The following is a 27475-nucleotide window of genomic DNA, read 5'->3' as shown; positions in this document are numbered from 1 at the left end:
CTCGAGTCAAATTCCACGCATTAGAGTATTGTTGAAAATTGAGACTGACAGCAATGAACACCACATTCCATGCATACTGTGGGTGGAAGTGCAATTTTTTTTTTTCAAATAATGTTGATGGGCGATTTTCAAGTCATATTCAGATTCGATAGGATGCTTTTAACAACATCGACGCCAACTTTATAGCAGCAATGGCATTCTTCTGGCATTTGAGGTAAGCAGACCTTTCTCTATTCTGCAAATTTCTCTCACGAGACTCGTTTATTTTGATTTAGATGATGGTTGATTAGAATTTGATTGTCTCAGTAGACTTCTGTAAAAAGTTTTGGAAAAATTGTGTGTAATTTACTTGTATGAACATTTTGAATCAGACCATATTTCACTGAATAACGGAGTTTGATGTTGCAGATAATTTACAAATCATACACTATAGGTTAAGGTTCCTGATTATGGGTTTTATTTTCACTGATTTTGTTTGAAGTTGCTTTTACACATGTAATGCTTATCACCTTCGTTAATTTTGCAGATCATTGGGGCATATTTGATTTATGTAGATGTTAAATGAAATTAATCTGCGTGAGGAGCTTCAGTAGAAAACAAAAATAGGAATTGAAGACTGTAATGATGTTGAATAAATGGATTGAGCTTGAAGTGAGTGTATCAATTTGTATTTCTTGCAAAACGTTACAGGAGATAGATTGTGTTTTAGCATTTCTATCCATGCAAAGAAAACCAAAGAGATCGTCAAAGACTGTTCAAGAACCTGGGACTTTAACTCTGGATTCCCTTTAATGAAAACTTGACAGAATGATCACTGAAGGGAACAATGAAGAGATGCATTTTAAATTTGAAGGAAAAACCCTTTCCTTCTCGCTACTTTTAGATTGTGACAGCTATATAATATTACAAAGTAAGTATTCTTTTTCCAGAAGAAAATAACAATTACCTCTGCAATCACTTTAAAACTGCCTTATTCTGTTAAGTATTAAAACTGCAAACAATTTTTTTCCCAGAAGAGAGTAAATGCTGATTTTTGAAGTGAGAAATCTGTGTGACATAGAATAACACCCAATTGATAGGAGAATTAGAAAATATAAAGTTAAAAACTTTCTATTGTACACCCTATTGAACACAAACATATTGCCAACAAACAAAAAGATGCAATCTTATTCACAAGTGAGCTACTTTCAATGGATTAGCAAGGTTTGAGTTGTCAAGATCTCAAGGTAATGTCAAAAAGAGGAAAAACAAAACTTTGAACAAAATGCCATCATTAAGCACACATCATTCAGAAGGAAACACATATTTTGAAAAATGGAGAGCTTGCTGCACAAGTCTACCGATGGCATGCACCTTAGAATGTGAAAAAAGGACTTTGAAAAATGAAATTGGTACCCATCTATAGGGGGCACCTATCTGTTGAGGGACATTTCTTTTGAAAACAAAAGGGAAACCTCCTTTTAATATTCGGGCACCTTTGTATGCATTGATTGGATTTTAATTTCAGTTTGTGCATATGCAACATATAGAGTTCACCCTTGAGTAAAACAGCAGGACTTTTCATCACATCAGAGATCTTTGTCTTTTAATAGAGGGTTTTACATCAGTCTCTGCCATTTCATCAGTGATCTTTATCTTGACTATTACAGTCATCTTTTGAGACAGCACGTTTAGCTCAAAATCTCTAGTATTATAACAGATGTGACTGATTTGGAAGGTTTGCTCATTGGTTTCAAGTGATTTCCAGTGTGTACAGCAAGGTTTTATCTTCCAGAAAATTCACATTTTTAGGTTAGCAGCGGCTAGGGATTTTGGTTTTAAAATTCAGCTCTTGCATTCATCCAAACCCTTGATTTTGCATGCTGCTTCATATTGCTCAAGGTTTTGTCACACTTTAAGCAGGCTATTGATTGACCAAAAACAAGGTGTCAACATGCATAACGTCTTTGTATTGGCTTGTTTAAAGATCAGAAGTCTTTTATGCTCTAGAGACTTGGATTACTCAAGTTTGCAATTACCAGCTAAGGTTTGGTTTCAACTGTTGGATCTCAAAATTGTTATCCACTATCCTCAATATTGAACAAAACCTAAGTTTGGAGATGCATTGTTGTTGGTGTGAACATGGATATTACCTAACCGGTTTACCTTAAGTCCTATGCCCATTAGGATAGTTTACTTAGGGTACACATAGGATGCTTATCACTCTATGCAATATATCATAGGATCGATACACTTGTTATAATCTTATGTTATCATATGCCTCTCCTTGGCCTATATAACCATTATTAACCAAGGGCCTTGTTGTGAGGTTTTCACATTATCGCCCCAAAATTTTTGAGGACCCCCTTTCTTTCGGTTGACTTGGCAAATTTTTCGGAGTTGTCCAGAGATTTTCGATTGAAAATTTTACACCTTGGACACCTTTAGGCCAGGAGGGATTTGATTTGGTTTATTTTTCACTTGGAGCTAAACTTGATTTTTTTGGAATATATAATTTTATCCTTAGGCCAAACAAAAAGCAAAAAAAACCAATGTTACCCTGGCGTGGGGGTGTGGCGGTGCGGGGGGACGTTGGGACGAGTTTTGGGTGCGGGAAAAAAATAGCCTCAATTTGGGGACGGCAAGGGGACGGCGGGGGTGTGGCGGTGGGGGAGCGGAGGGGGGGTGGGGGTAGGGGAGGAGGGGGAGTGGAGGGAGGGGGTTGCATAGTATATATATAATATATATGAGTGAAAATGCTAATTATGAAGTGATACTTCAATATATTATATAACATTAACATACCAAATATAGTTGAATACAATGAATAGAGAAAATTGAAATGTGATTCACAAACCATAAGTTCAAACTTGAAACTTGAAACCTCATAACTATTACTAATGACTATTTAACAAATTAACTTAGTTCAAGTTGCAAGATTCAAAATTCATTCTTCAAATATGATTCTATGAATATCATATATCATAAAGATGCTCATGATGACAATGAGCCGAATAGCATGAAACAGTGAAATAATAATAATGTATCATAACCATATTAAAGTGAGTACCCATGAAGCACCCCGCAAGCACCCGAGAAGCACCCAGGAAGCACCCCATGAGCACCCAGGAAGCACCCCGCGAGCACCCAAGAAGCACCCATGCACCCAAGCACCCTAGAAGCACCCAAGCACCATGTCCCCCCCTAGGTGCTTGATCGGTGCGGCAGCAAAAAAACTCCTGGCGGGGGGACTCAGGTGCGTGACACACCCACACCAGGTGTGCCAGAGTTTTGACTCGGGTGCGCGCACCCGGGTTACACTGAAAAAAATAACATTTTTTCGATGTTTAAAACGAATAACTGACAGGATAAAATTGCAAATTTTTGGACTTAGATGATTTTTTGAAAATTTGAAATAATTGTATAAGCTTGAGCATTTTCAAAATAAATTTGTTAGATTTAGTCATTTCGGAAAATCTTGAATTTTTTGGTGAAAAAGGAAATTTTTTGTTAGTGAAATTAAAATTGGAGTTTGAATTTTGACTACTAGGAAAATGATTTATTTTGTTAAAATAAAATAAAATAAAAATTGTATTGCAAAATCAAAATTAGATTAAATTGCAAAATCACATTAATTTGGTTGAAATATTGCCTAGAAGATTTTAAAAATGTTAAAGGAAATTGCTAAATTGGAATTGAAAATTGATTTTAGCTTGCTAAATTCAATTTTAATGATATTTTAATTGCCAAAACATTATTAAATGAAAATTTTGACATCTCCTAGGCTTACCTTATTTCTATTTTGCAATTTTTGATCAAAACGCAATTAAATGGGCCAATTTCACTATGGGCTAAGTAATTTTAACGTTGCATTTAAATTTGGGCCATTAATTAAGGGCTAATTTAATTTTGTTTTCCCTCCAGGCAAGTCAGCCCACTTGGAGAGGAAAAAAGTGTGGTATAAGAGGGGCTTCCCCTTCTCTTATTTTCTCATTCCTTTTTCCTCCTCCTTGGATGTGCAATTTTCCTCTAGAGGCGAATTTCTTGCTTGGGCGATTTTTTGGAGAGGCAGATTTTTTTCCTTTTTTAGCGGCATTTCCTCCTTGCTTGGATGAATTTCTGCCCTCAGGCAATTTTGGAGCAGATCTGATTTTTTTCCAGCTTGGGCGCTTTTTGTTGGGTCTGATTTCTCCATCTTTGGTAGCGATTTCTCCTTTCAAAATTGGGTGATTTTATTTGGTGAAGAGGTTATATGATTCAAAGTTTGATTTTGGCAAGTGTGGGCAATCTCAAGGAAGTCAAAATTCTGATTTTTGCTTGGGCATCATTATTTGCAAAGAGGATTGAAATTTTTAAGATTTGATCCAAACTTGAAGAGGATCTAGTTATTGTTAAAGGCAGATTTAAGGTAAAATTCTACTCATTTTTAGAGGTAAAGATTGGTTTTAAAGGCATATTCTATTTCTTGTTCTTGCTTGGTTCGTTTCCCTTATTTTCTTCTTGCACTCATCATCCACCACTTCATCATTCCATTGATAGGCACCACTTCATCATTCCATTGATAGGCTGAAGTTGGAAGATATAAGTGTAGATTTCATGATAGGACACTTGGAGAGGCAGAAATAAACTAGACCATTCTAGGATTGAAGTTGGGAGATATAAGAGTAGTCCATCCTAAGGTAACAAAGAGGCAGAAATAAGTGTAGTCCCATCCCTAGGAAAGAAGGTTGGAGATTGATAAGTGTAGAGATAGGACTTGGAGAGGCAGAAATAACCTAGATTCCATCGATAGAAAGAAGGTTGGAGATTGATAAGTGTAGTCCATATCATTTAAAATTAAGGGGTATAAATAAGTGTTTAGGATGGTAGATGTTAGTGCAAGCAAGAACCCAAAGGGAACAAATACCAAAAAGGACAAGGAAGACATGATGCGTAAGACCACCTTCTTCTCAAAAGTGAGGCAAATAAGTGATACCAATATCGGTACTGTGAACATGATATAGTTGAAGGATAGATTGAAGGAAGGACAATCCCCCATGGCGAAGAAGATCTACAAGAGCGGAATTGTACACTCAGCGGCCTTCCCTCCTACGTTGCCTTGTCTAGAATTGGTAATGGAGTGTGCATCCTGGTTTGATATTGTTATTGAGTCCATCATTTTTTATGAAGGGAAAAGAGTGTTGGCTAACATTGACAGACAAGTGGTCGAAGAAGTAATTAATATTCTCCAGTATAAAGGCATGATAGTGGTAATGATGGATCAGGTGGCCAAGTTATTTCAGGATGATCGGGAGGTTTTCTTCATTCATCTAAAGCAGAATTATTACACGAAGGCAAGAAGGGAGTTATCAGGTCATCAAAGCTCACTAGGTCAGATGTCAAATCAGAGTATGGCGATCTATTTGTGCTTCTTAGTTGAATCATGGGCGTGGCTCAAGGTATGCAATTCAAGAATTGGATGTACTTCTTTATTGATGAAATTGAAAATGGAAAGAGAAAATTTGATTGGGCTAGAATTATAAGTGAAAATTTAGAGTTACAACTTAGAACAATGCAAAATCAAAAGCAATTCTATATGGGATCCTATCTTTTCTATCTGCTTGTGAGACTATATGAAAATCCTAGACTTAAGGCCTTAGGAGTGATTGGCAATGGGTTGGGGCAATGTTTGGTGCATGAGTGTTATCCACAGCTTCATTTGCACAACACCAAAGATTATAAGATTTTTATGATGCCTTTGCCATGAGGACGGTAAGGATATTACAAGGGACACTTGCTAGGAGACTCTCAACGGAAGCCGAAGCAAAAGTAAAGAAGTACTGGAGGTGGTTCATCCAATTTTTGAAATTCACATATATTAGAGGGGTAGGAAGTACAGTTTGTCCCAAGAGACTTCCAAGGTACTCACCTGACAAGATAGTTTTGATGGAGTTGGCTAGGCAACTTGAGCATTATGACAAGATGATGAAACTTAAAGGTGAGACAAGGATTACCTTCTCATTTGGAATAGGCAATGATACTTGCCCCAATCCTGTCGCCTTTGTAGCTATGAAGAAAGAATTAGAATGGTATCATCTAGGATGGTATAGAGCAAGACAAGGATTCGATCCTAATGGTCTTATCAAGGCCTCATGAAAACACATTCAAGCATATTCCTACTATAGAAGATTTTTGGGCCAATGCATAGGATGACTTTCATCTGAGGAAGCTAGCTTTCTCAAAGTTGTCAGTGGGCATGATGAGGGCAATCGGATGGAGAGGCCTTGATATTCCCGATAACCTGGAAGATGATGAAAATGTGCTAAGGGGACATTATGATACAGTGGATGGAATGGAGTTGAGTCTAGTGGATTGGGATGATCATCAGGATCCTTCCTTAGAGGTAGTTACAAGGATAGTTGATCTACACACCAAGTCGTGGTACAATGGGAAGTTAAGGCAATTACAAAATCAGAAGGTAAGCCTTGCTTATGAGAAGATGAAATTGAAGAAAGGTCTAGAGGAGTCAATCAGATAGGAAGCTGAGGGTAGTAGCCAACAACAAAGAGTAGTTAAGAGCAAGAAAAGAGGTTTGGAGGTTGAGAAAAGCAAAGAACATCAGGAACCTCCAGCAAAGAGACGGAATGCAGCACCATCAAGGGAGAGCATAATTGAGGCTAAGAGCCAAGAGATTAATACAAGTGGACAAAGGGTCTCAGTAGAGGTGAGCTTTGATTCGGAATCAAGTGGTTACAGTGACAATATTGAGTACTCTCCTCTCTTGGAGAACTAACATGGAGATGATGTGATAGTCACTAGTGAAGAAGAGGATAGGCCAATTGATATTGAGAAAATAAGCCAGGCGCTTGAGGCCGTTCGTGATGCTTTGTTAGTCGAACCGAATCTAGATTTGGGGAGATGCATTGCACCACTATGGTTAAGGCAAATGCTTATGCCAAGAGGCGAGGTGGTGACTGCCCGAACAGGTGAAGATTTCTAAGGGTTGGTGGAAAAGAGGGATAGCGAGAAACATAAACAAATTGCAAAAACGGTGGCAAAAGTAATCAAGAACGATGATGAGGGTCACCGAAAGGTTCAGAATACTATACCAAAGGTTAGCAAGCCAGTGGATGAGATTGTAACTCAGGAGTATGAGATAGTAGAGCATAACTTGGGAAAAAACATGGATGACATGGAATGTGAGGAGATCCAGGATGGCATGGTTTCAGTTAGAGAAAGGTTGAGGAAGGAAAACGAGAGGATTATGAAGTTGGAGGCCGAAAACAAGTATTGGAGACATTGCTAGCCTATCCAACAGTTGCATCAGGCAGCCCTTCCACAAGACAATGGGAGCAACACAGAGGACGTATCGGCTCAGCTGCATGAAGTCAAGGATTGGATCCATGATACTATTCAAGATGGGTGAAATTTCTTGCCTTCCTTTGTCTCCACATTTAGGTCATTAGTGGCTATTAGAGATAAATTCAGTACATTTGAAAGTGAGTGGAAGGATTTCCTTCCAATCAAGGACTTAGCGATTCCCAGGCTATAGGTATTTATCAAGCTATTGGAAAGATATTTGGAGAAAACCAAGTTGGTAGATGAAGGAGGAATGAGTACAGTAGAGTCTTGGTTTGTTGCCTTGACCATCAGATTGAGGATACTTGAAGAGATACGGAGTGAGATTGCACAATATAGCCCAGGCATTGACACTTCCATTTCAACCATGATGAGCGATGTTGAAGATATCAAAAAGAGGAGAATGTCAATGAGATAGAATTTGGATCAAGATTGGATGAGTTAGGGAAGGTTGCCATCAAGAAGAAGCATTTGGACACCCTTGCCTCTCTCAATGCCTTTATTGGATATGTGAAAGAGTATGAGAAGGATCATGAGAAGGCACTGCAAGCGGCGAGCAACATGATGAATTGAGTTGAGCTCAAGGAAGCACACTCTTTGCCCTGCCATGGAGGAAGTTAACGATAGGCTAGCCAAGTTCATTGCTTTGGCTAAGAAGATGAAAGAAAATGGAAGAATTATATTAGAAGATCATTTGATGTAAGCCCAAGTGGCAATTTCTTCTTCTTGGGTAGGATAGGTGTCTGATTCTGATTGGCTACCATTTTGGTGCCTTCTCATTGGTTGCCACTTTTCCTTTTTTTTTTCATTTTTCATTGATGAGGTGGCATTTTCTCATTGACTGATGGAGTGGCAACCCTAATGAGGGTTTTTAGGATCTAATCAGGATCGCTGGTTTTGCCTCTTAATCTCTACCTTTGTTTGTAATTTTGGCCCCTATATAAGGCCATTTGCTCTCATTTGTAAAAGGTTGAAGAAAATTGTTGCTAAGATAATACCAAAATTGCTTCTCTTTATCATTGTTGCGACTTGCATGGTGATTGAGAACATTTGGTGTTATTGCATGGTTTCTACTTCCAATAGTTAAAAGTTAGATTTCATTGAAGTTGTTAAAGTAGATTTTATTTCAAAAAAGTTGTTAAGAGTAAGAGTAGATGGATAGTTGCATGGTGATATTAGTGGATGTTTGATAGGGATCTATAAACTAAGCCACTAGCATCCTAGTGGCTTGTTAGGAAGCCTTGCATGGTAATCTAGTGTTTTACCCTCGAATCATTGCATTATGGAGGTAAAGCCGCTGGTAAGCTTTCATCAGATTTGATCCCCGTCCATTTGCTAATCTTTCCATTCATAGGAGTAGGAGTAGAGCAGCAAGTAATTTAGTAATTGGAGTTCATTCTTAGAAAGTTAGAAAAAGAGAAACACCATTGGAAGACACACCCCCATCACCATCAACATCATTTGATGCTCATATATTTTACAAAGCTAGATTCATCACCATCACACCAAAAGTCCAAGTTATCCTTGAATGAACAACGTAAGGCCGCCTATGTGATTAACTAGCAAATCACATTAATATAACTAAGTTAGTATCCATAGGTGTAAGGAACATTGGAGTTATTCTCATGTCTTTATGAGTATTTACTTTTCAAGAGAGGGATTGAGTATCTGATATTCCATATCAGGAATTCAATTGCTATATGTTATGTAGTTGTGAAGAAGCCATTGGTTATTGTTGTCACAAAAGTTTGCACCCTTGTCCAAAGTTTTTACCTAAGGACAACCTTGTAAAACATATAAACAACCTCCAAGTTGTGGGATTTGAATTGTGAGGTTGAGTCTCCGGAGAAGGCCAGCTTCTTTTACTATCAAGGTGCACCTAACTACTCTTGGAGAGGAAAAGGGAGAAGGAATGCATAGAAAGCAAATCTACCTACTCTAACCTAAGAGTGATGCACCAAAATAGTGTTTGACCTTATCTCTACCCATAAATGCACAATTAACCAATTATAACGTCAAACAATACAGTTTCAAACTTTACTTCGTTCAACAACCACGTGTAGATTAGACAACAAAAGAATGCTACAGGAAGAGTCCACTGAATAATGTCAAAAGTAGATATAATCATGCAAATTGTAGAATATAGATAGAAACTTTAACCAGAGGCAAAGATGTAACAAACGGTTTTTCATATCGAAAAGAAAGATAGTTTAAACAAAGAATTTCCAACATTCATAAATAGACAACTGAAATCCTTTTCATATAACATTAACTATTTTAACAATTAACTGAAATAACCATAACCATATCAATGTTCATTTGAAAAAAATTAGTTTAATGATTAATTGAAGATAATTGTATCCATAATTATCTGAAAAAACTAGATTAACGATTAACAAAACATAATTGTATTTATGATCAACTGAAATAACTAATTCAACGATCAACTGAAAATAACTATATTTATGATCAACTGAAATAACTAATTTAACGATCAACTGAAATAACTGCGTTTATGATCAACTGAAATAATAAGATAAACTATCCTTTCATCATACAAGTAAGTAAATGCTTAGCAAGGAAAGAAGGAAAGAAAATACAAGATTCATCCGGAGGATCTTTAGTAGGTTGTGCAAGCCTCGACTTTGGTGAGAGGAGAAGCATTGACATAGGCTTAACCTCCCAATCTAGGACCATACTTATCCCCACACTTTCTATTAAATTAGAATGGCCCTCCTTACCTTAGGATTAGGCTTGGAATGTTCTTAGTCCAGCCACCTGAGCATCCTAGTGTTTAGAATGTCCGCATAGTTATAAAATGAATATGCTTGCATAACTGGTGCCATTGACATCAAGTGATCATTAGATGGCAGCCATGCCTTAAACTATCTTGGCCAAGGATTTCAGATGAGTTCATTGACTCGATCACCACCACTCGACTTGACAACAGGTTCCATTATAGGGATGAGCATGAGCTATTAAGTATATTTCATTTAATTTATTCATGTCTAATTTCTCTTCTGCTTTCTTGCAAATTTATTCCACCTCTTCACCATTCATGGCTACATAGCTGGTGAATCCCAGGTGTTTTGGAAGATTATGAGCATTCTACTCTTTGCATGTCTTCACCAATTCATGGCAACACTACCGGTGAATCCCAAGTGTTTCAAAAGTTATGAGCATTCTACTCTTGATCATTGTTTACATCTTTTATCATGAATTGTGACAAAATAAAACATGTTCTTGAGATCACTATCATTCATCCAGGTCCTTATTACACTTGGAAACTCTTCCTTAAGAGATACTATTCAACTCTTTATGATGATTATGGAAGCTATGAAAGTAAGAAGAAAATTCATTATAAATGACAAGGGTTATTCAGTAAGCTAAATAACGTGATCATAGATATAAAAAAGAAATTCCAGTGCCTAGCCATCTGTTGTAGAAATTGTATTTAAAACAATGGAATGGTAACTCATGACCTGATAAGAATTCGGTATTGTTTGAAGAACTTGCAAATTGTTCTGTCATGTCCCCAATTTTTGGAGGCAGTTCGATTTAATTAATTTGGTTGTCCAAAATAATGAATATTTTATGAGGATGACTAATTAATTATTTTAATTAAATAAATAAGTGATATTAAGTTAATTATTTATAAAGTTATCAAATAAATAAATATTAAAAGGTAATTTTATATTTAATTAATTTAATAAAGTGACTTGGATTATAAAAATATTTTATAAAGTCACTTAATAGATAAAACAAAATAATGTTCTAGATGCTTCTGGAGGAAATGGAGAGAAAAGAATAAATAGGCACCCCGGGGCTTCATTCTAATCAAGCAGTTGTTTATTACTCTCTTGTTATCAGATTGTGATTCAATCATAGGTGCATTGTGGAGCCTAGGGTTTCTACAATTGTCACAACTGGCCATTGAGAACGAAAACTCTCAATTGGTACGCAATTTTGAGGGTGTGAAATATCATCTAAATTATTGCAGTTTGGAGGTGACATCACAGTCAATTCATCGGGCAAAAATCTGAGGCCTAAGGCCAAGTTGAAGTTTCTGCATCAGTGTTCATTGAAGGATTAGCGAGAGTGGAATTAATCGCCATCTTCACAAATTATTGCAGAATTTAAAGAATTCAGAAGGAAGCCAGGGAGTGGAATTAATTAACATCAAGCAAGGATTCGATTTAGATCATCAGTTCAATACTTACTGTTTGGACAGTATTTATTTGACAACTCCATTGCTGCTACCCTTGGTTCAGGCGCCCATTTTAGGGTGTTTTTCATCATTTGTTTGGGCGTCAGAAAATTACAAAATTGCAAAGCCTAATCTCTTGGGATGCCATATTAATCACAGGTGATATTATTAAATTTCCGGCAAGGCAGCTCATATTTGCTTCGATTTTCAGTGGAGATTGAGGCGCATCACCCCTAGGGTTATACTGAAGGTGCTAGGAGTTATTGAGAGGCTAGGAAGCGGCTTAGACTATTTTATTACCTCACTTCAAATCTGAACAGAGACAACTTCCTCAGAAATTCGTGCAGGCTGCATTTGGTCCCCAACCTCCGGAATAATCACTGTTTCTTCATAAGGAATGCAAGGCGATTTCCTAAACAGCATTGGAGATTCCTGTGATCTATAATCAGTCTGGGCGGCATTCGTATTGGTGTTTTTCAATGGTATTTTCGAGTTGCCTTAATTACCCTAACGGGCCTTGCTGCTGATGCCATTAAGGGTGTTTGATCTGCTGAAATACTCACGTGACAGGCTTGAGTCTGCATTCTTTGGTATGGCATTTATCTGGAAGCCAGATGTTGGGGTTTCCAAGCATTTAGACAAGGCAAGGTTTCTCCTTTCCTAGTTGCAATCTGTACTTGACATGGGAATTGCGGAGTCTGATCGTGCATGTTACTTTTCTGCAAATTGAACTACTTCAGCGGTTATCAAGATCCTCCTAATTTGAATGTAATTCCATATTTGTGAAGCATCATAACAGTTTACATTTCAGGAAACAGGTGAATTCAATAGCATATGCGGCATCAGTTATTTATTCAGAGTGTGGAAGGCAGATGAAGGTCGAGATCTGAATCCATCACCATTCCGAAAATCTCATGCATGAATTCAGGTTTTGTTTGGTTATATATATTTCAGTTCAGGCACTGTTATTTGATTGTTAAAATTCGTTATAGTGCTTGCATTAAAATTATTTTTCCTGAATTTTATTACTATCCCTTTGTCTTTGGTTACCATAACATCACGAATTAAAGTTTTGTGCTAAGAGTTTGACAAAGTACCTACAGTCCAGAATTGTTATTTTTAGTGTCCCCATATAGTAAGGGATATTTCATGTTCAGTTCCCTCTAGTTGCTTGAGACGTCACTTCAATGCATAAAATCTCTGATTCTTGGCCAAAATACTTGCACGGCAAGGAGTAGAAAACGTACTGTTGAACAAGGCTTAACAATCGATATTGCAAGGAATCTACGGAAGTAATTATTGGTAAATATGTAGAAGTCAAGTGTTATGGAGGCAAAGAGATTTCTGAAAAACATAATAGCAGAACGAACATCGAGTATATGGAACATGTGTTATTTGTCTCTCTTTCACGGCTTCCATATATGGAGAGTGATTGGGACTTCTTGGCTTCCGTAACATAAAAGATTATTTGTCAATTCAAATTGCCAAGTGTTAAATTGGTTGAAAAGAAAGGAAAAATACAAGGTTGGAAGAAAGAGTTGGAAAAATTATAATTCGGTTTATTTTTATAATATTTATTTACATACGTTCATGTAAATATATCAATGGGGTGACTTCATTTTATTAAGTCATTATAATATAATGATGCCATTTCATTTTTATATTTATATGTACGTGTATATATATATATATATAATAATAATATGATGAAAGATCAAATAAAATCCCTTGAGGTACGTTTTATATTTTAATTAGATTATTTTATGTTTTCTTAGATTATTTTTTTAATAGCTCATGCGGGTCCCACAAATGTATCCTGTGTTCAAGTCGTCGAGTCCTTACCAAAGAAGTTTAAGGTCATACCTGCCAATTCTGATGATTGAACTAAGCGAGCATCCCATTCCGATGATCCGTTTAACAATGCTTCCCCCCCCCCCTTCATCTTCTGCTACAATCACTTATAAAAACACTTCCACCATAATAAAATTTTTATAATAATTTCATATAAACATTTTTAAAACACTTTAAATTACTAATCATAATTTCAAAATCAAGCAACTGCTAACACCAAATAACAGTTAATGGTTAACGACCATGTTCATTAATAGTTAATACAACGTATATAAATAACTACCTATTTCACATGATCATGAAAGAAGAATCTGTTAAATCCAACAGTTATGAGCAAGTTTTAAAATTAGGTCAAAATTTTGGGATGTAACAAAAGAGAACTTGCACAGTGTGTTAATGGCTAAAAGAGACTCAGCAGAGGATTACAATAGCTCTGAGACATGAGAAATTATAGTAGTACGCATGGAAGCAATACTAGAGAATCAGAGAAAGATCAACCCTTACAAAGATTACAAAATTTGCCTTTATAGCTCAGGCATAAATGAGGTACTTCTAATTGAAGTTACTCCACAACTACTGCCATTAATTGCTCAGAGAACAATCAAGGCGATCCAAAACAAAAGATCTGACTTGGTACACTTGCAGAGGCATGAAAATCATGAAAACCTGACTAGAGCAAACCCTGAAGTGATGGAAACGACACCAATCAATGCTAAAACTCCCCAAAATGGATGATCGGACAGTGGGAAGAGTGTTCTTTGTGCCGTTAAAACCTAGCATTAACTTGGAGTAGTTGGGGTTGATCAGGAAGATCGGATTGTGCAAGAAAACCCAATCTTCCTTCATTTCTAGCTTGCGAATCAGCAAGGTCAATCAAGTTAACTGAGTCCTACAACCTGTTGGTTCCCAAAACCGCAGATTGGAAATCCAAGAGCCTGCCACTTCTCCAGTAGAATCTCTCAATCAAATTTTTGCCAACGAACGGAAATCGCTTAGATTCCCCTGCACTTCGGGCTCCGCTACACCCAGGCGGGTAAACCTTCACCTTGAACACTGACTACTCAATTCAAGGGTTTCCTATAGCGAATTTAAACTTTGCAAGTTCCTCGGCTGGCAAGGTCCTTGAACTCGATCAGAATGAAACTGAAACTGGATGCTGAATGCTTGATGATTGAATGTTTTGTATAAATTTTGTAAATAATGAATTTGATGCTTGCAGGAGGAATATAGATTTTTTGACTTCAATAGAAAGACCAGTGCCTTCGCTTATCCGGGCGATAGAGTCAACTTCAGAGAATTTTTACATACAACTTCATAATGTTCAATGTATTTGTACTGCCAACAATTTTGTTAATCTAGATGCGACTGACCAATTATGACACAATCTTAAATTAGTCCAGATTGAATTTTAACTCCACTGAGACAAACTGGACACAGCTGTGGAAACAATTAAATATTTCACAACACCTGCGATGATCAAATTTAAAATGCTTAATTGACCATGTCCACTTATCTGATAACAAAATCATATATAGAATTTTAAAATATATTTATGAAGGACGATTCGCCTGTAGTTTAAATCTCCGCGCCATTAAAGTAAACAAAAGACATTTTTATTTTATTTAAAAATAAAATAATAGACTTTATTACAAAATCATAATATTGCCCTTATCTCTCCATACAATAAATATAAAATACTTCTCTTCTATTGAATAAAATGTTCGGATATATTACGATGTTATCTTCTTGCAGCAAATCTCCAAAATATTGCCTTTAATTAAATTTTATCGAGCTTTCATATAGTTTCCATTTATTAATTCATTGAGGTATTGTTTCAGGCGACACTTTATATTGGCATATAAGAGAATTTATTTTATCTTTGATGGAGCCTATGCAGCAGCTTCTTCCATTAATCCCGTGCTCGGTTTGAATCTCGACGGCTTCCCTAATCATTTTAGGTCATGAGTTTCTTCTTGACTCCTTTGTCTTCAATGCAGGCAAGCATCCAGACAAGGCTTTTTACACTTGGCATCAATGTCTTCCACAACCGATACAAACTTTTACTCGGGCGTATGGGTTAGACGTCCACCAATCACCTACAGATTCCAGTTGCTCCTGTCACTCCAAGAATTCATTTTTGTGTTCATATTTATCAATGAAGATTGGATATAATTCATCTTTTTGAAGGGCACAAAGTAGCGTTCTCTGTCTCTGCTATTGCGCTATTATTTCCTTCAGTTGGGCTGATGTTTCACTGTATATGATAGACAACACTGCTGGATGTTTGAATTCAAATCTGCATACTTGTTTTTAAGGTTTGAATATCTAGGAACATCACTGAGTGTCCTTGGGACCAGTTATAACTGTATATGTTTGATGAATTTATCACTGTATCTTAAACTAATACTATAATTTCATACATTCCTCAACAGCAATCTAGAATACCTCTGAGGTTATACCCAATACTGAACCTGATATGAAGCTCGAATCTGCCCAATACTCCTTCAAACATATCTGTCGCTTTTGAAAAATCTCCCTTGTGTGCCTGTAATTTTGTTGTCACTTTTCAATGTCTCTACAATCACTGAATTCATGACAGCCTAGATTCTGTAGACACCATGTGTAAATCACATATCACTGCTACTACTTTAACAGACTAAGGAGGGGACATAAAATAAGAAACATCAAGTATATCCCGAGAAGACTGGTTTGTACTCGCGTGTAACTCAACGCCATTTATGTATGATATTCAGGCCACTCCATTTTTTCTGGTTTCCATAGCATAGACTACACTTGCTATATAAATTTATGCTATTGATAACTTCTTTTCAAGTCTTTGCTCCTCTTAATGTACTGGCTCATTTGATTCATGTCCATACGTTGGCAATAACGGCAATGAATCATGACAGATTAGAATACCATTCAGATATTGGGGTCTTTTGATACACAGATTCAGATGTATCCAAACGGTCTGCATCATGTTGCTAAAATTAGATCATTGTCTTCTATTATAGTCCAGAAAGGCTCAACATATCTATGAATTTTATTATTCCACTGAAATCTGGAGTGATTGTTAATTCTATCTTCAATACTGGAGAAATAAAGACTTGATAAAGGGCCTCATCTTTTTCTTCTAGTTTCATTTCAAAAGTTGATGGCATTCTTAGTTCCCAATCCATTGACTTTCAGGGAAATATCATACCTTTCTTTCCACGAACTACTCATATTTCTCTTCATTGTAATGCTCTCGCAAAGCCCATCCAATTATTTAGATATCACTATGATGTTTGGGACTTTAAAATTTTCCAAAATTTTAGAATTCCATCACAACCAAGATGAGCCTCGTGGACCAATAGCATTATTTCTTTTTGCCACCTCACAGAGTCTCACGTGTTTGACCATGTCATGTTTAACTAACCGCACCACCTTCAAACTTAACCGTGATGGTTTATAATATTGTTATATCTAACTATGATGTCAACCTCACTACGTCCACCTAATTGGGCCCGCCGGGACACGTGGCAAGACCTTGCTATGTCACTATGACTAAAGGTTGATCATCTTCACATAGCAAGAGACGTCGATTCTCCTCCATCTGACGGCTCTGAAAATTTACCAAACCTGTTAGTGCATCGGCCAATAGAAACATGGCCCTTTGCCAACTTGTCTGACACTGATCCACTACACCGCGGCCCACAAAAGGAAAGGACCCACTTGCCACATGTCAATCCGTCGCTATGTCGCTATAACTAAAGATCAAGCAACTCTCCAAAGTGATAAAGAGACCACCCTTGATTTGTTTGCATCAGACAGTAGAAGGTGGAAACTAAGAACATGTGGCCCACGACATTGACCATGTTAGAGACTTGGCTAATGAAATGCCCACCGTATGCCAGCTTAGTTCAACTCATCACTTTGTCACCTTGCGGCCCACACAACATGACATTGACATGGCAGTGCAGTCGAAAGACGACCCACTGAAGAAACTCGAACCCACACAGACATGTGGCACGATGTTGCTTTGTCACATGAAATAAAGAACGTGCAACTCCACAAAGCAACAAACCAACAACCGTGGATCATGAAAAGATCTGACAATGAGTAAAATGCACTAAAGGAACTAGCCCAAACCTTGCAGAGTCATACCTTAACCAATGAGAAACCAACAAATTGCCAACATGCTCTGACAACTGCCCAGTTGCTTTGACAGGGAGGGGTCCACTGAAATACATGCTTTGAGTCGTCGCTATGTCGCATTAATTAACGTGCTTGCAGCTTTGCATAGTGACAAAACGACGACCGTAGATCATCTTTGATCCAGGAGGATTTGATAGTGGATGAAACATGTGGGTCACCTTTAAAACTATCAGTACTTTGACCAACCAAAAGCCTTCTATATGCCAACTCAGTTCGACTCATCAGCACAATCAAAAGACGGCCCACTAAAGAAACTTGGACCCACACATACACGCGGCGCGATGTCGCTTTGTTGCTTGAAATAAAGAACAAGCACTTCTACAAAGCATCAAAGCGATGGCCCTGGATCGCGAAAATATCTGACGAGGAGGAAATTGCGGGCTCGTGGGAAATAAACTTAGGAATATATGGAAATATAATAAGGTTTTTATTTTGTTTATTTTCGTATTTCCATTGGCATTATTTTAAAAAAAGTGGGATGTGACCATTGGGTGGACCTATCATTTGAATTCAAATATTTGGTGGGGAGGCAAATATGGTTAACAGTTATTTATGCTTGTATGTCTCTCATGAGTTGTTTCACATTGAGCACTTGGATACAACTATGGTTATGTGGAACACATTGTCACAATTAATCAGGCAAACAGATGAAATCCAAGGATGCCGATGCTTTATTCGGGAAATCTTTGTTGGATAATACTTTGAGGGCCTTTTTCTTACTACAATCCATTTTATCTTCTACTCTTTTCACTTGTTTGGTTTTTCTAATGGTTTATTGTATTTCTTTTCAGCTGCCTTTATTACATATCTTTAGATGTTACTATTCTGTGGGTGATACATTATGATTAGACATTTATATCATACATTTTTGTTTGGTGTACCTTCTATGGCTCTATCTGCCACTTTAGCCACTAGTGGATGTTATAATTTGATTTATGTTTGAATTAACAACTCTTATGCAAAGTTGAACTTCGATGCATCTTTTTGGATAAGCTATGGCTAGATTAACATTGTTCTATTAGTTTTTTGGGAATGATTTTGTGAGTTTTTTTGTCATCAACGTTTCGGATCATACTACATGATCCATCATCATGATGCAAGAGAATCAAGGAAAAAATGAAAAAAAACTCCTTGACTCTCATCATCATCATTTTTTTTCATTTTTTCCTTGACTCTCTTGCATCCTAATGATGGATCATGTAGTATGATCCGAAACGTTGATGACAAAAAAACTCATCCTGATGATGGATCATGTAGTATGATCCGAAACATTGATGACAAAAAAACTTACACAATCATTCCTAGAAAACTAGTAGAACAATTTACATGGATTGTGGAAATCTGATAGCTTAGATTAACATTGGTAGATTTGCTATTTTTACCAAATTACTAAGATTTAACTTGCTTAGTGCAACTTCATTTCTAGAATCTAAAATGAACAGTGCTAGTGCTACCACAGATATTGTTTACTTCCAGAAATAAAGCAGCAAGAGCGAATAGACCTCTTCGAAGTCTTGCATAAAGAAAGAGAATCACTGGGTAATGGAAATTACTTTTTAGCTACATTATTGAAAAAGCAACTTACTTCTAAGTAGGTGAGTTGCTTTGGTAACCTTATCTGCTTAGTTAATTCAGTCCTCTACTCCAAATTGTTCTCTTTGACCAATCTTGTTTGTTGATTTTGGCTATTGGAAATATTTGCAACAAACTGAATGAAGCAAAATGCTGTAATGGCAGCTTTTGTGGGATACCTGATTTATTTTAAGGATTTATTGTTATAATTATACATGTTCAATGTCCTTTATAATACAATAATGCGAATTGACAAAGTAGGAATGAAAGCTTCTGATTCAAACAATAAAATTTTTGTTTCCATATGTTTGATGAAAATTGTAGAGTGAAGCCAACTTCTGTTGCCAGTACAATCTTGTGACAAGTAACATGCATATATTTCACTTAAACTAGAATTTTTCAGTCTCAACAATCTTCACAGTGGCTGGCAAATGTTTTAAATCTCATCTTGAGTTGTTAAAAATAATATTAATAGAGAAATAATATTTAGTAGTATTTTTAACTTCAAGCATCAGTTTGTGAATACTTCTATTTAGTATTTTGTGTATATTACCTTAATTTAGTCAAGTGAAACGGTAGATTGTGCTCAATATGTATGATCATTCTTGGTATTTGTCATTCAGAAAAATCTAATTTTAAAGATGACACAGCATATACAACTCTCACATTAAGTCTAACAAACTCTGTTCTCTGTCATTAATTTCCCATAATTTTATCTATGGAAGTACTTGAACCCAGAGACTTACTTTCAACCATTGAATCATGATAGGCTATTGATTGGCTGATTTGTAATCTTCTGTTTCGTTTCTGGTTTTTTTGGGTCCACAGAAAATGTGAATATTTTCATTTGTAATATAGGCATTGAGAGGAAGCAATACAAGATCTTCTGACTTGAGTTACATTTCATTTTCTGTGCAGTGATTCAAAACATGTGCCAACTGCAAAGAGCATGCAGCAGGCCCATAATTTGATGTTGGGAACAGATGGCAACTAAAGAAGGCATATAGAAGAAGTCTGATAATTTCTTCTTGTACAAGGAGGCAATATGGAATACACTGGCTGCTTAAGGGCAATTGCAAAACCATTTGTCAAGAAAACTTCTAAGAACCATTATGTTCACATAACCTCTTGTATATTGGTTCTCATACTCCTGCAGCTTTGGGCATATGAAAAGAAACCTGAATGGTTATTATTCAAGTGGAAGGGATCAATTGATGGAAATTATCCATCATCCCATCATTTTGAAAATGCCAATGAAAATAATTGGTTAGCAAGCAGTGATGTGCATGATATGTCAGTGAAATGTGTGCCAAATAATAAATTAGAATTAACTGATACAGAAACTCAGTGCTTGAGAAAAGCTTTTCTCAGTAAATTTGCAGAAAGGCACTCTAGTCTCAACATACAAGAACAAAATGCGACAAAGAATAATCAACTTTTAAATTTTCTTGTTGCGGCTCTGCATCAAAATTGTAGCAATCAAGAAGGAAAATTTGAGAAGGAAGTCTTCGAGCATGATGCTGAAGTGCTGAAATTCAAATTGAAGGATTTGGAAAGTAAGCTACAAAAATCTGTGACATTTTTACCTTTAAAAGATACAAGGTTTGCGGGATTGACAGATTCTGAGCACACCTGGTTCATGAGCACTTTAAGAGTAATAAATGATGATGGAAAACTTGAGTTTTTTTCCTTTCCATCAGATATCTCCGATGACAGAATTCTTTGTCTTCAGGGAAGGAATGCTCATGATGGTACCCAAAATTCCTATGGATTTGCGTGGAAGATGCAATTGCCAATCAATTCAACTTTACTTCCTGGTCTGACATTTGTATCTGACAACTATTATGATTACTTAAATCCGTGGCACAGCTTGACAGCATTAATAGGTTTTGTAAATTGGTACAAAGAAAATGAATGTGCATCACCAGAAAGATTTGTTCTTTATCATTGGGGAGAGCTTGTCAAGACCATGGGCTCCTGGGTTTCAAATATCATGGATGCTTCCTTGGGTCGCCATTTAGAAGTAGATTCCTTAGAATATGGTGATGGGCCTGTTTGCTTTGAAAAGGCTGTAGTAATGCGTCAAGGAATTGGCCGTTTGTCCTCAGATAAAAGAATTTTGTTGTTTGATCTGATTCGCTGCAAGGTACGGAAATTCTGTAGTGCTTCTGGAGGACAGCGCTTTATCGATGGGATCCAAGTTGTTAATTTGACGCTTCTCGCGCGGACAGGGAGCAGATCTTTTGAAAATGTGTCAATTGTTGCAAACGTCTTAGAGAAAGAATGCAAGAAGGTTTCTGGTTGCAGTTTCCGTCTTGTGCATATAGCTAATTTAAGTTTTTGTGATCAGGTATTGCCCATTTCTTTCTTCATATATCTCCTCATTGTCAATTTAATATTTTCCTTTACATCTTTTGTCTATGAATTGCAATTGTGCATCAGCCTATGCCTTTGTTACCTGCAAAAGGATCATTGTTTTCAATTAAAGGCCCAAATATATAATTAGGACAATCGCATGTCTCGAATATTGAAGTGGATTCCAAGTTCTTACATACTGCTTGGAAGTTGTTCCAATGCGTTTTCCAAAATACATAATGCTCTACAATCTGACAACAGTGGGTGGATGTGTATATCTTAAACTACTGTCTATGTCATGGGAACATTTACTAAGAATTGTTTAAACTTTTGATGCGTAGTTCATTCTTGAAACTTTCAAATAAACAATATTTGGAAAAATATATATATATATATATATATATATATATATATATATACACCAGGCCACACTTCTTGGAAATGTTCTTCAAAGGAAGAATAATATCTAGAATCCAGATAACTTGATGTCATAATAAATTTTATTTGTCACTCAAATTAGATATTTCTTGGTACTCAATCTCAGCTTTAGCCCAACCTCTTAGTTGGGATTACCATTCTCATCTAAGTTGGTAGAAGACATGATCATGCAATTAAGATTATAATAGATTCCACCAAAAGCACTGAGAAGAAGAACTTTTAACATCCATGAGGCTAAACATTAAAAAAGCTAATTAACCCACATGTGAGTACATTTGGAGCTCTATTTTCCAGTAGTGATAATGATCTGAGGGGACATCCACTTTTTTAAAATGATGATATAGGATTCTCTTAAGATCTTCCCCAATAACCCTTCCAAGTCATGAAGTACTCTTAGGGATCACACAAGATGCCTCGAGCCTGCCCATCAAGCCCAGTAGCACGGAATGACACTTGCCATTCAGTCTCTTGTCCCTCTTAGGTCACCACTACTCAAATGGACCTTATACTACTTGCCATGGAATCTTTATCATCATTATAAATTCCTACTATATTACTGATTGTGCATATATCTGAGGCAATGGGATATCTGTATTTATCAAATGAAGAAATTTAACAAATTAACCAATTTATAATGCAATGCACTATGCTTTCTACCAAAATATCAGATTAATATATATATTTCTGATTACTATTTAGTATTTGTATATGATGTGTTTTCAGATTGTATTGAGATGAAGTGCTGATTGATCTAATGCTTTCTTCGATGGTCTGATTTGGTAAATGTTTGAATGATTAATATAGACTGATTGAATTGATGAAATTGTTGCTCTGTTTGCTCGACTCCCAACAGATGTTTGATGGATGATTCAATGATTTCCTCTGATTTGATGATTTGATATATTAGTGAATGACAATTGAATAAATGGGAAGTCATAGAGTGATGATTGAATGAGTGCTGATTTGATGTATTGGCGAGTGACGATAGTTAAGTCCCTCGAATGGTTAAAATCTAAGTCACAAAGTTCGAATTCGAATTCGAATTCGAGTCCGTCAATCATAAAATTTGGAAAGGGTAAAAATTTGGAAAAAAAAAATCGACATTAAATTTAACTTATGTAAATTTATTTATTTATAAATATAAGTAATAAATCCACAAAATTGTCAAAATAGTTCGACATTGCTAAATAGTTAAACTAAATAGCTCAATATTATTTTAAAATAAAATGATATTCTTATAAATAATAATATTATACTACATTCCACAAAATTCGGATGAAATTCGAAAACGAAAAAAATTTGCCAAAATTTGAACTTAATGGATGAAATTTGGCAAATAATGTGACTTAGGTTAAAATTATTGCTCCTTAATATTTTATTGGTGAAAGAGTCACCACCTTTCATGATAATCAAGTCATCAGTTTTTGTTGTTGCCTTTGAGAATAATATGTTATTCCCCCAAACTGATCTCCCTTGCATCATCCTCAAATGCAACCTTCTCCCCTCTATATCTTCCAATGCAAGGGAGAAGTCACACCTCTCCATCATGTCTGCCCCTTGGAAAGAGTCACAACCTTCCACAGTTAGCATTCTTAAGAGTCACAACCCTTCATCATTCCTCCTCTTTGAGAGAGTCACAACCTTTCATGGTTACAGCCCTTTGAAAGAGTTGTGACCCTTCATAACGTTTGCCTTTTGAAGGAGTTACTTCTTATATTCTTCTCTATTAATTCTTTCTTGATTCACACCTTCCCTTTTCTCTTTTTTCCTCTCCCCCTTCCAAATGAAGCTGCCTTCTCCCTTTTATATCTCATGTTTGAGGGAGTGACAACTTTTCATCTTATGTCTTTTGACGGTTCCTTAACCAACTTGTAGTTATGCTATGTTTAATTTTATTGTTTATAATTTATTATTTAATTTATTTTTTGTACTTTTATTCTTCAATTTTATTATTAAATCCTATTTCAAAAAGGGGACATTACATGCCTCCCTTCCCAAAATTACTTGTCCTCAAGCAATGTTAGTGATATCCAAATCCTTCAATTTGAGGGTTGCTTAACTAATTCTTAGATCTCTTTGTGACATTTTTAGATTTTGCTGCAACTCTGATATTATCTCATACATCTTTGTCTTTAATTTAATTGTGAGCTGTCTCAACTAATGATTAAAAACTTGTCAGGTCTGTAATATTAAGACAATTTTTCTCTCACATAATGTCACGGATACTTCCTTGAATTGTAGCAAGGGTGTGCTTCCACGCATTAAAATGAGAATTAAAAGCATGACACACATCTAGAAGGTTTCCTGTATTAAGAATGAAGTGTTTGCACCTTATTTTAATTGGAAAGCAAGAATATGGACATGGAAACTGTTATGAGTACTCACACATGGAATAACTTGCTGAAAAACACATCAGACATAAGGCATGCATTAGGAAAGCACACACACTCATGAAGTAATCATTTACTGAAAACACCTTAAACATCAAGCAAACATATAAGTTCGCAGATGTGATGCATATCCATAAATACATATGAAGCATAGACATAAATATCAGTAAGGCATGGAGTATACACTTAAGGCTGAAGCATACATATGAAGCATGAATTATACACACGAAAACACATAGGACATGAACTACATGCACATGAATGCACAAAAGGCGTAATACCTGAATACTGCAAGGCATGAACATTGAATAATACGTAACTAATGAAGCAATATAAATGAACATAAGGCATGAATAATACATAAGATATGAAGCAATATAAATGAACATAAGGCATGAAGTATACATGTCAGACATGAAGCAATGTACATACATGCACATCAGACATTTAAAGCATGAAGCAATACATATAAATACATGCCACATAAGGCATGAAGCAATACACAAAAGCAAAAGCATACATGAGGAATGTTTTCATGGAGTAAACATGCAGAAGTCCACTAGTTGTGAATAAAACACAAGACATACATGTAAAGAGCATGCATATAATACACTTGGAGTAAATATGTTGTCATTTCCTTAAATGTATCTTTTATACTTAATGTTGTTTTTTTTGAACTGCCATTCCTTGTTAATTTGTTGATAATATGTCAATTGAACTGGTCTGTACTTCAGTGGCTTCGACAATTTAGTTTCTTTTGTCTATTATATCATTGAGGATCTTCCCTTATCTACTTTATGTACTCAAGTTTTATGTTGGGTCTGAGTTTTTTTAGTAGCAGGAGACTGGTGGTCAACACCAAATTTGCTAATTTAAAAAAATGCATAAAGATAAAGACCACGGCAGCAAAAATATTTATTGGGATTGACTTGACAAACAAAAATATTTTATTTTTTACTTAATAGAAAGATTAAAAAATGTTTAAATACTTTGAAATGTAGAGGAAATACTCTTTTTTTTTAATATCATGTCAGATAAAGGGAAATAAATGCCGTTTTTTTCATCTGGTACAGCTCAAAATAATTTTCTTTCTTTGGCTTTTAACCTTTTATTAGGCTCCAAACCTTCCAAAAAATGGTAGTAATGAGCCCATAAAGCAGCAATTAGGTCTTGATTGAATAAAAATGTAGGGGATTTCAATGAAGAATGAGTGTTCTCGATTGTGCCTAAGTAATCCAATATTTGGTTACTTGAAGAAAAGTAAAATTTGCAGTAAATGCTAAAAGTCTTTTTACTGACAACTCTAGAAATGAGTATTTTATGTGAAAACAGAAGAAACCGGATTTAAAAACAAGAGTTTTTTTGCAATTAAATTGAAAGTAGAAGAAAAAACTGCTAGCCTTGGAAATTGTTCCATTGAACAGAAGAAAAGGGCAATCCAATCCAGATCAGGACTGCAGACTGGGACGAGCCATGATTGATTAAATATTTTTGCTACTATGGACTCTATGCTTTTCTTTACTTCTTTATGACATGAATCTCCACACTAATCAAGTCTTCCATGTATTAGTATATAACTCTAGAAAATAAAACTCTAGTATAAGATTAAGATGATCCAGAAATGTTCACCTTGATAAATTTTGTTACGGAATTTTGTGCACTAAATTAATTAAGCATTTATTCTAATGACTGTTAATAAATGATGGATAGTGGTTTTCTTTGAATGCATTATTAGTTTTTTATTCTCTGTTACTGGTATACAATATACTACGGAAGTCTCACCTTTGTATTAATGTGTAAAAAGTAACATGTATAATATATTCAAACAAGAGGAACCCATTCTTGTACCTATACCTATACAATATAAACCTGACCGAAGTGGTTGAAAAAATTGTTTCCTTGCAGATCGTTCTAATGAGTATGACAGATATTCTGGTAACTGTTCATGGAGCTCAGTTGACAGACATGGTCTTCATGGACAAGAACAGTAGTATAATGGAAATGTTCCCAAGAGGGTGGTTGGAACTTGCAGGAAATGGACAATATGTGTTTCAATGGCTTGCAAGTTGGTCAGGAATGAAGCATGAGGGAATATGGCGAGACAGCGAGGGACCAGCATGCCCAAACCCTGAGAAAGGAAGTTCTCATTGTTTCTCCTTTTATAAGAATTTGCATGTTGGCCACAATGAAACCTATTTAGCAAGCTGGATAGCAGATGTCCTGCAGAAGTTCAAAAACAGGACTAATCATTTGACTGACAATGGTTTCAGCAAATTTATTCCAGTTACATGTCCTTGTGATCATGCAAATACTGATTGATGGCCATCTCATTTGAGTCTTATTAGGATCTAGACTTACATCTGAGATTTAATTATACCTACCTCATGGCCCCTTCAAGAATATGCAGCAAACCAGTTCAAGGATCTAGACTTACATTTGAGATTTAATGATACTTACCTCATGGCCTCTTCAAGAATATGCAGCAAACCAGTTCAAGGATCTTGGTTTTTTGGAGCTGCTGATGATAACTAATTACCTCAATGGTACGATAAGCCACCTTTCTCATCAATTCAGGGATTTGTAGATTACTGTTGCATTTTTAGCTCATTCATGTATTATTTGCCTCAAATAATTCTGTCGATCAGAATGAGCTCAATGCAGGTTCTAATAATTGACAGGAAGCACTCTTCCTGGTATAATTTGGTTTTTGCAGTTTTCATGAGCTTGAAGTGTTTATGGACTCTACCAAAACATACACTGCATCAATAATATCATATGAACGTTCAATTGTTTTGAGTTGGCCGTAATTTGATTCAGAAGAAGCTATGACTGGCCAGCTATTTATTTAGTAAAATGTCAAAAATTGGCGATGGTTGCCAGATTACATGCCTGAGTATCAGGATATTTGAAGTTCAAAACAACTAATAGCTATTCATCCTACGTTGAAGTTGTCGGTGCAGGTATGGGTACGAGGTCCCAATACGTGAATACGGCTTTAAAAAATTGCTTTGGGGTATTTATTTATATGCACTTCATCACTGATCAACGCCAAATGCAAAGATAAATGTTAAATGCCAATTGATGGTTCATAATTCCAATATTAAGACATATGCCATATAATATATGAATGCATTTCATCATTGATCAA

The 27475-nt window shown here is 35.9% G+C and overlaps 1 protein-coding gene across 4 annotated transcripts; it reads left to right on the top strand.

The window, feature by feature from the left end:
- Positions 1–27475, top strand: LOC149569610 (uncharacterized). Of its 4 annotated transcripts, XM_089822304.1 has the most exons (5): positions 1–214; positions 527–651; positions 807–910; positions 20063–21494; positions 26233–27475. In XM_089822304.1, the coding sequence occupies exons 4-5, from the start codon at positions 20190–20192 to the stop codon at positions 26644–26646; spliced, it is 1719 nt and encodes a 572-aa protein (XP_089678430.1). In that variant the 5' UTR covers positions 1–214; positions 527–651; positions 807–910; positions 20063–20189; the 3' UTR covers positions 26647–27475. The 4 variants fall into 4 exon arrangements, with proteins under 4 accessions (XP_089678430.1, XP_089678429.1, XP_089678428.1 ...); XM_089822303.1 differs by lacking the exons at positions 527–651; positions 807–910 and adding an exon at positions 19032–19111; XM_089822302.1 differs by lacking the exons at positions 527–651; positions 807–910 and adding an exon at positions 19032–19167.

Source organism: Cupressus sempervirens, chromosome 3 (assembly GCF_028749045.1).
Source record: "Cupressus sempervirens isolate cs-2001-9-10 chromosome 3, ASM2874904v1, whole genome shotgun sequence".
Taxonomy (NCBI): Eukaryota; Viridiplantae; Streptophyta; class Pinopsida; order Cupressales; family Cupressaceae; genus Cupressus; species Cupressus sempervirens.
This window is presented reverse-complemented; position numbering and strand designations above follow the sequence as displayed.

What these genes read in the sequence shown, in the direction of transcription:
- LOC149569610 (XM_089822303.1), top strand. Translation starts at nt 20,190, where the DNA reads ATGGAATACACTGGCTGCTTAAGGGCAATTGCAAAACCATTTGTCAAG. An exon ending in ATTTAAGTTTTTGTGATCAG is followed by an intron (nt 21,495 to 26,232) that starts GTATTGCCCATT and finishes GTTTCCTTGCAG; the next exon opens with ATCGTTCTAATGAGTATGAC.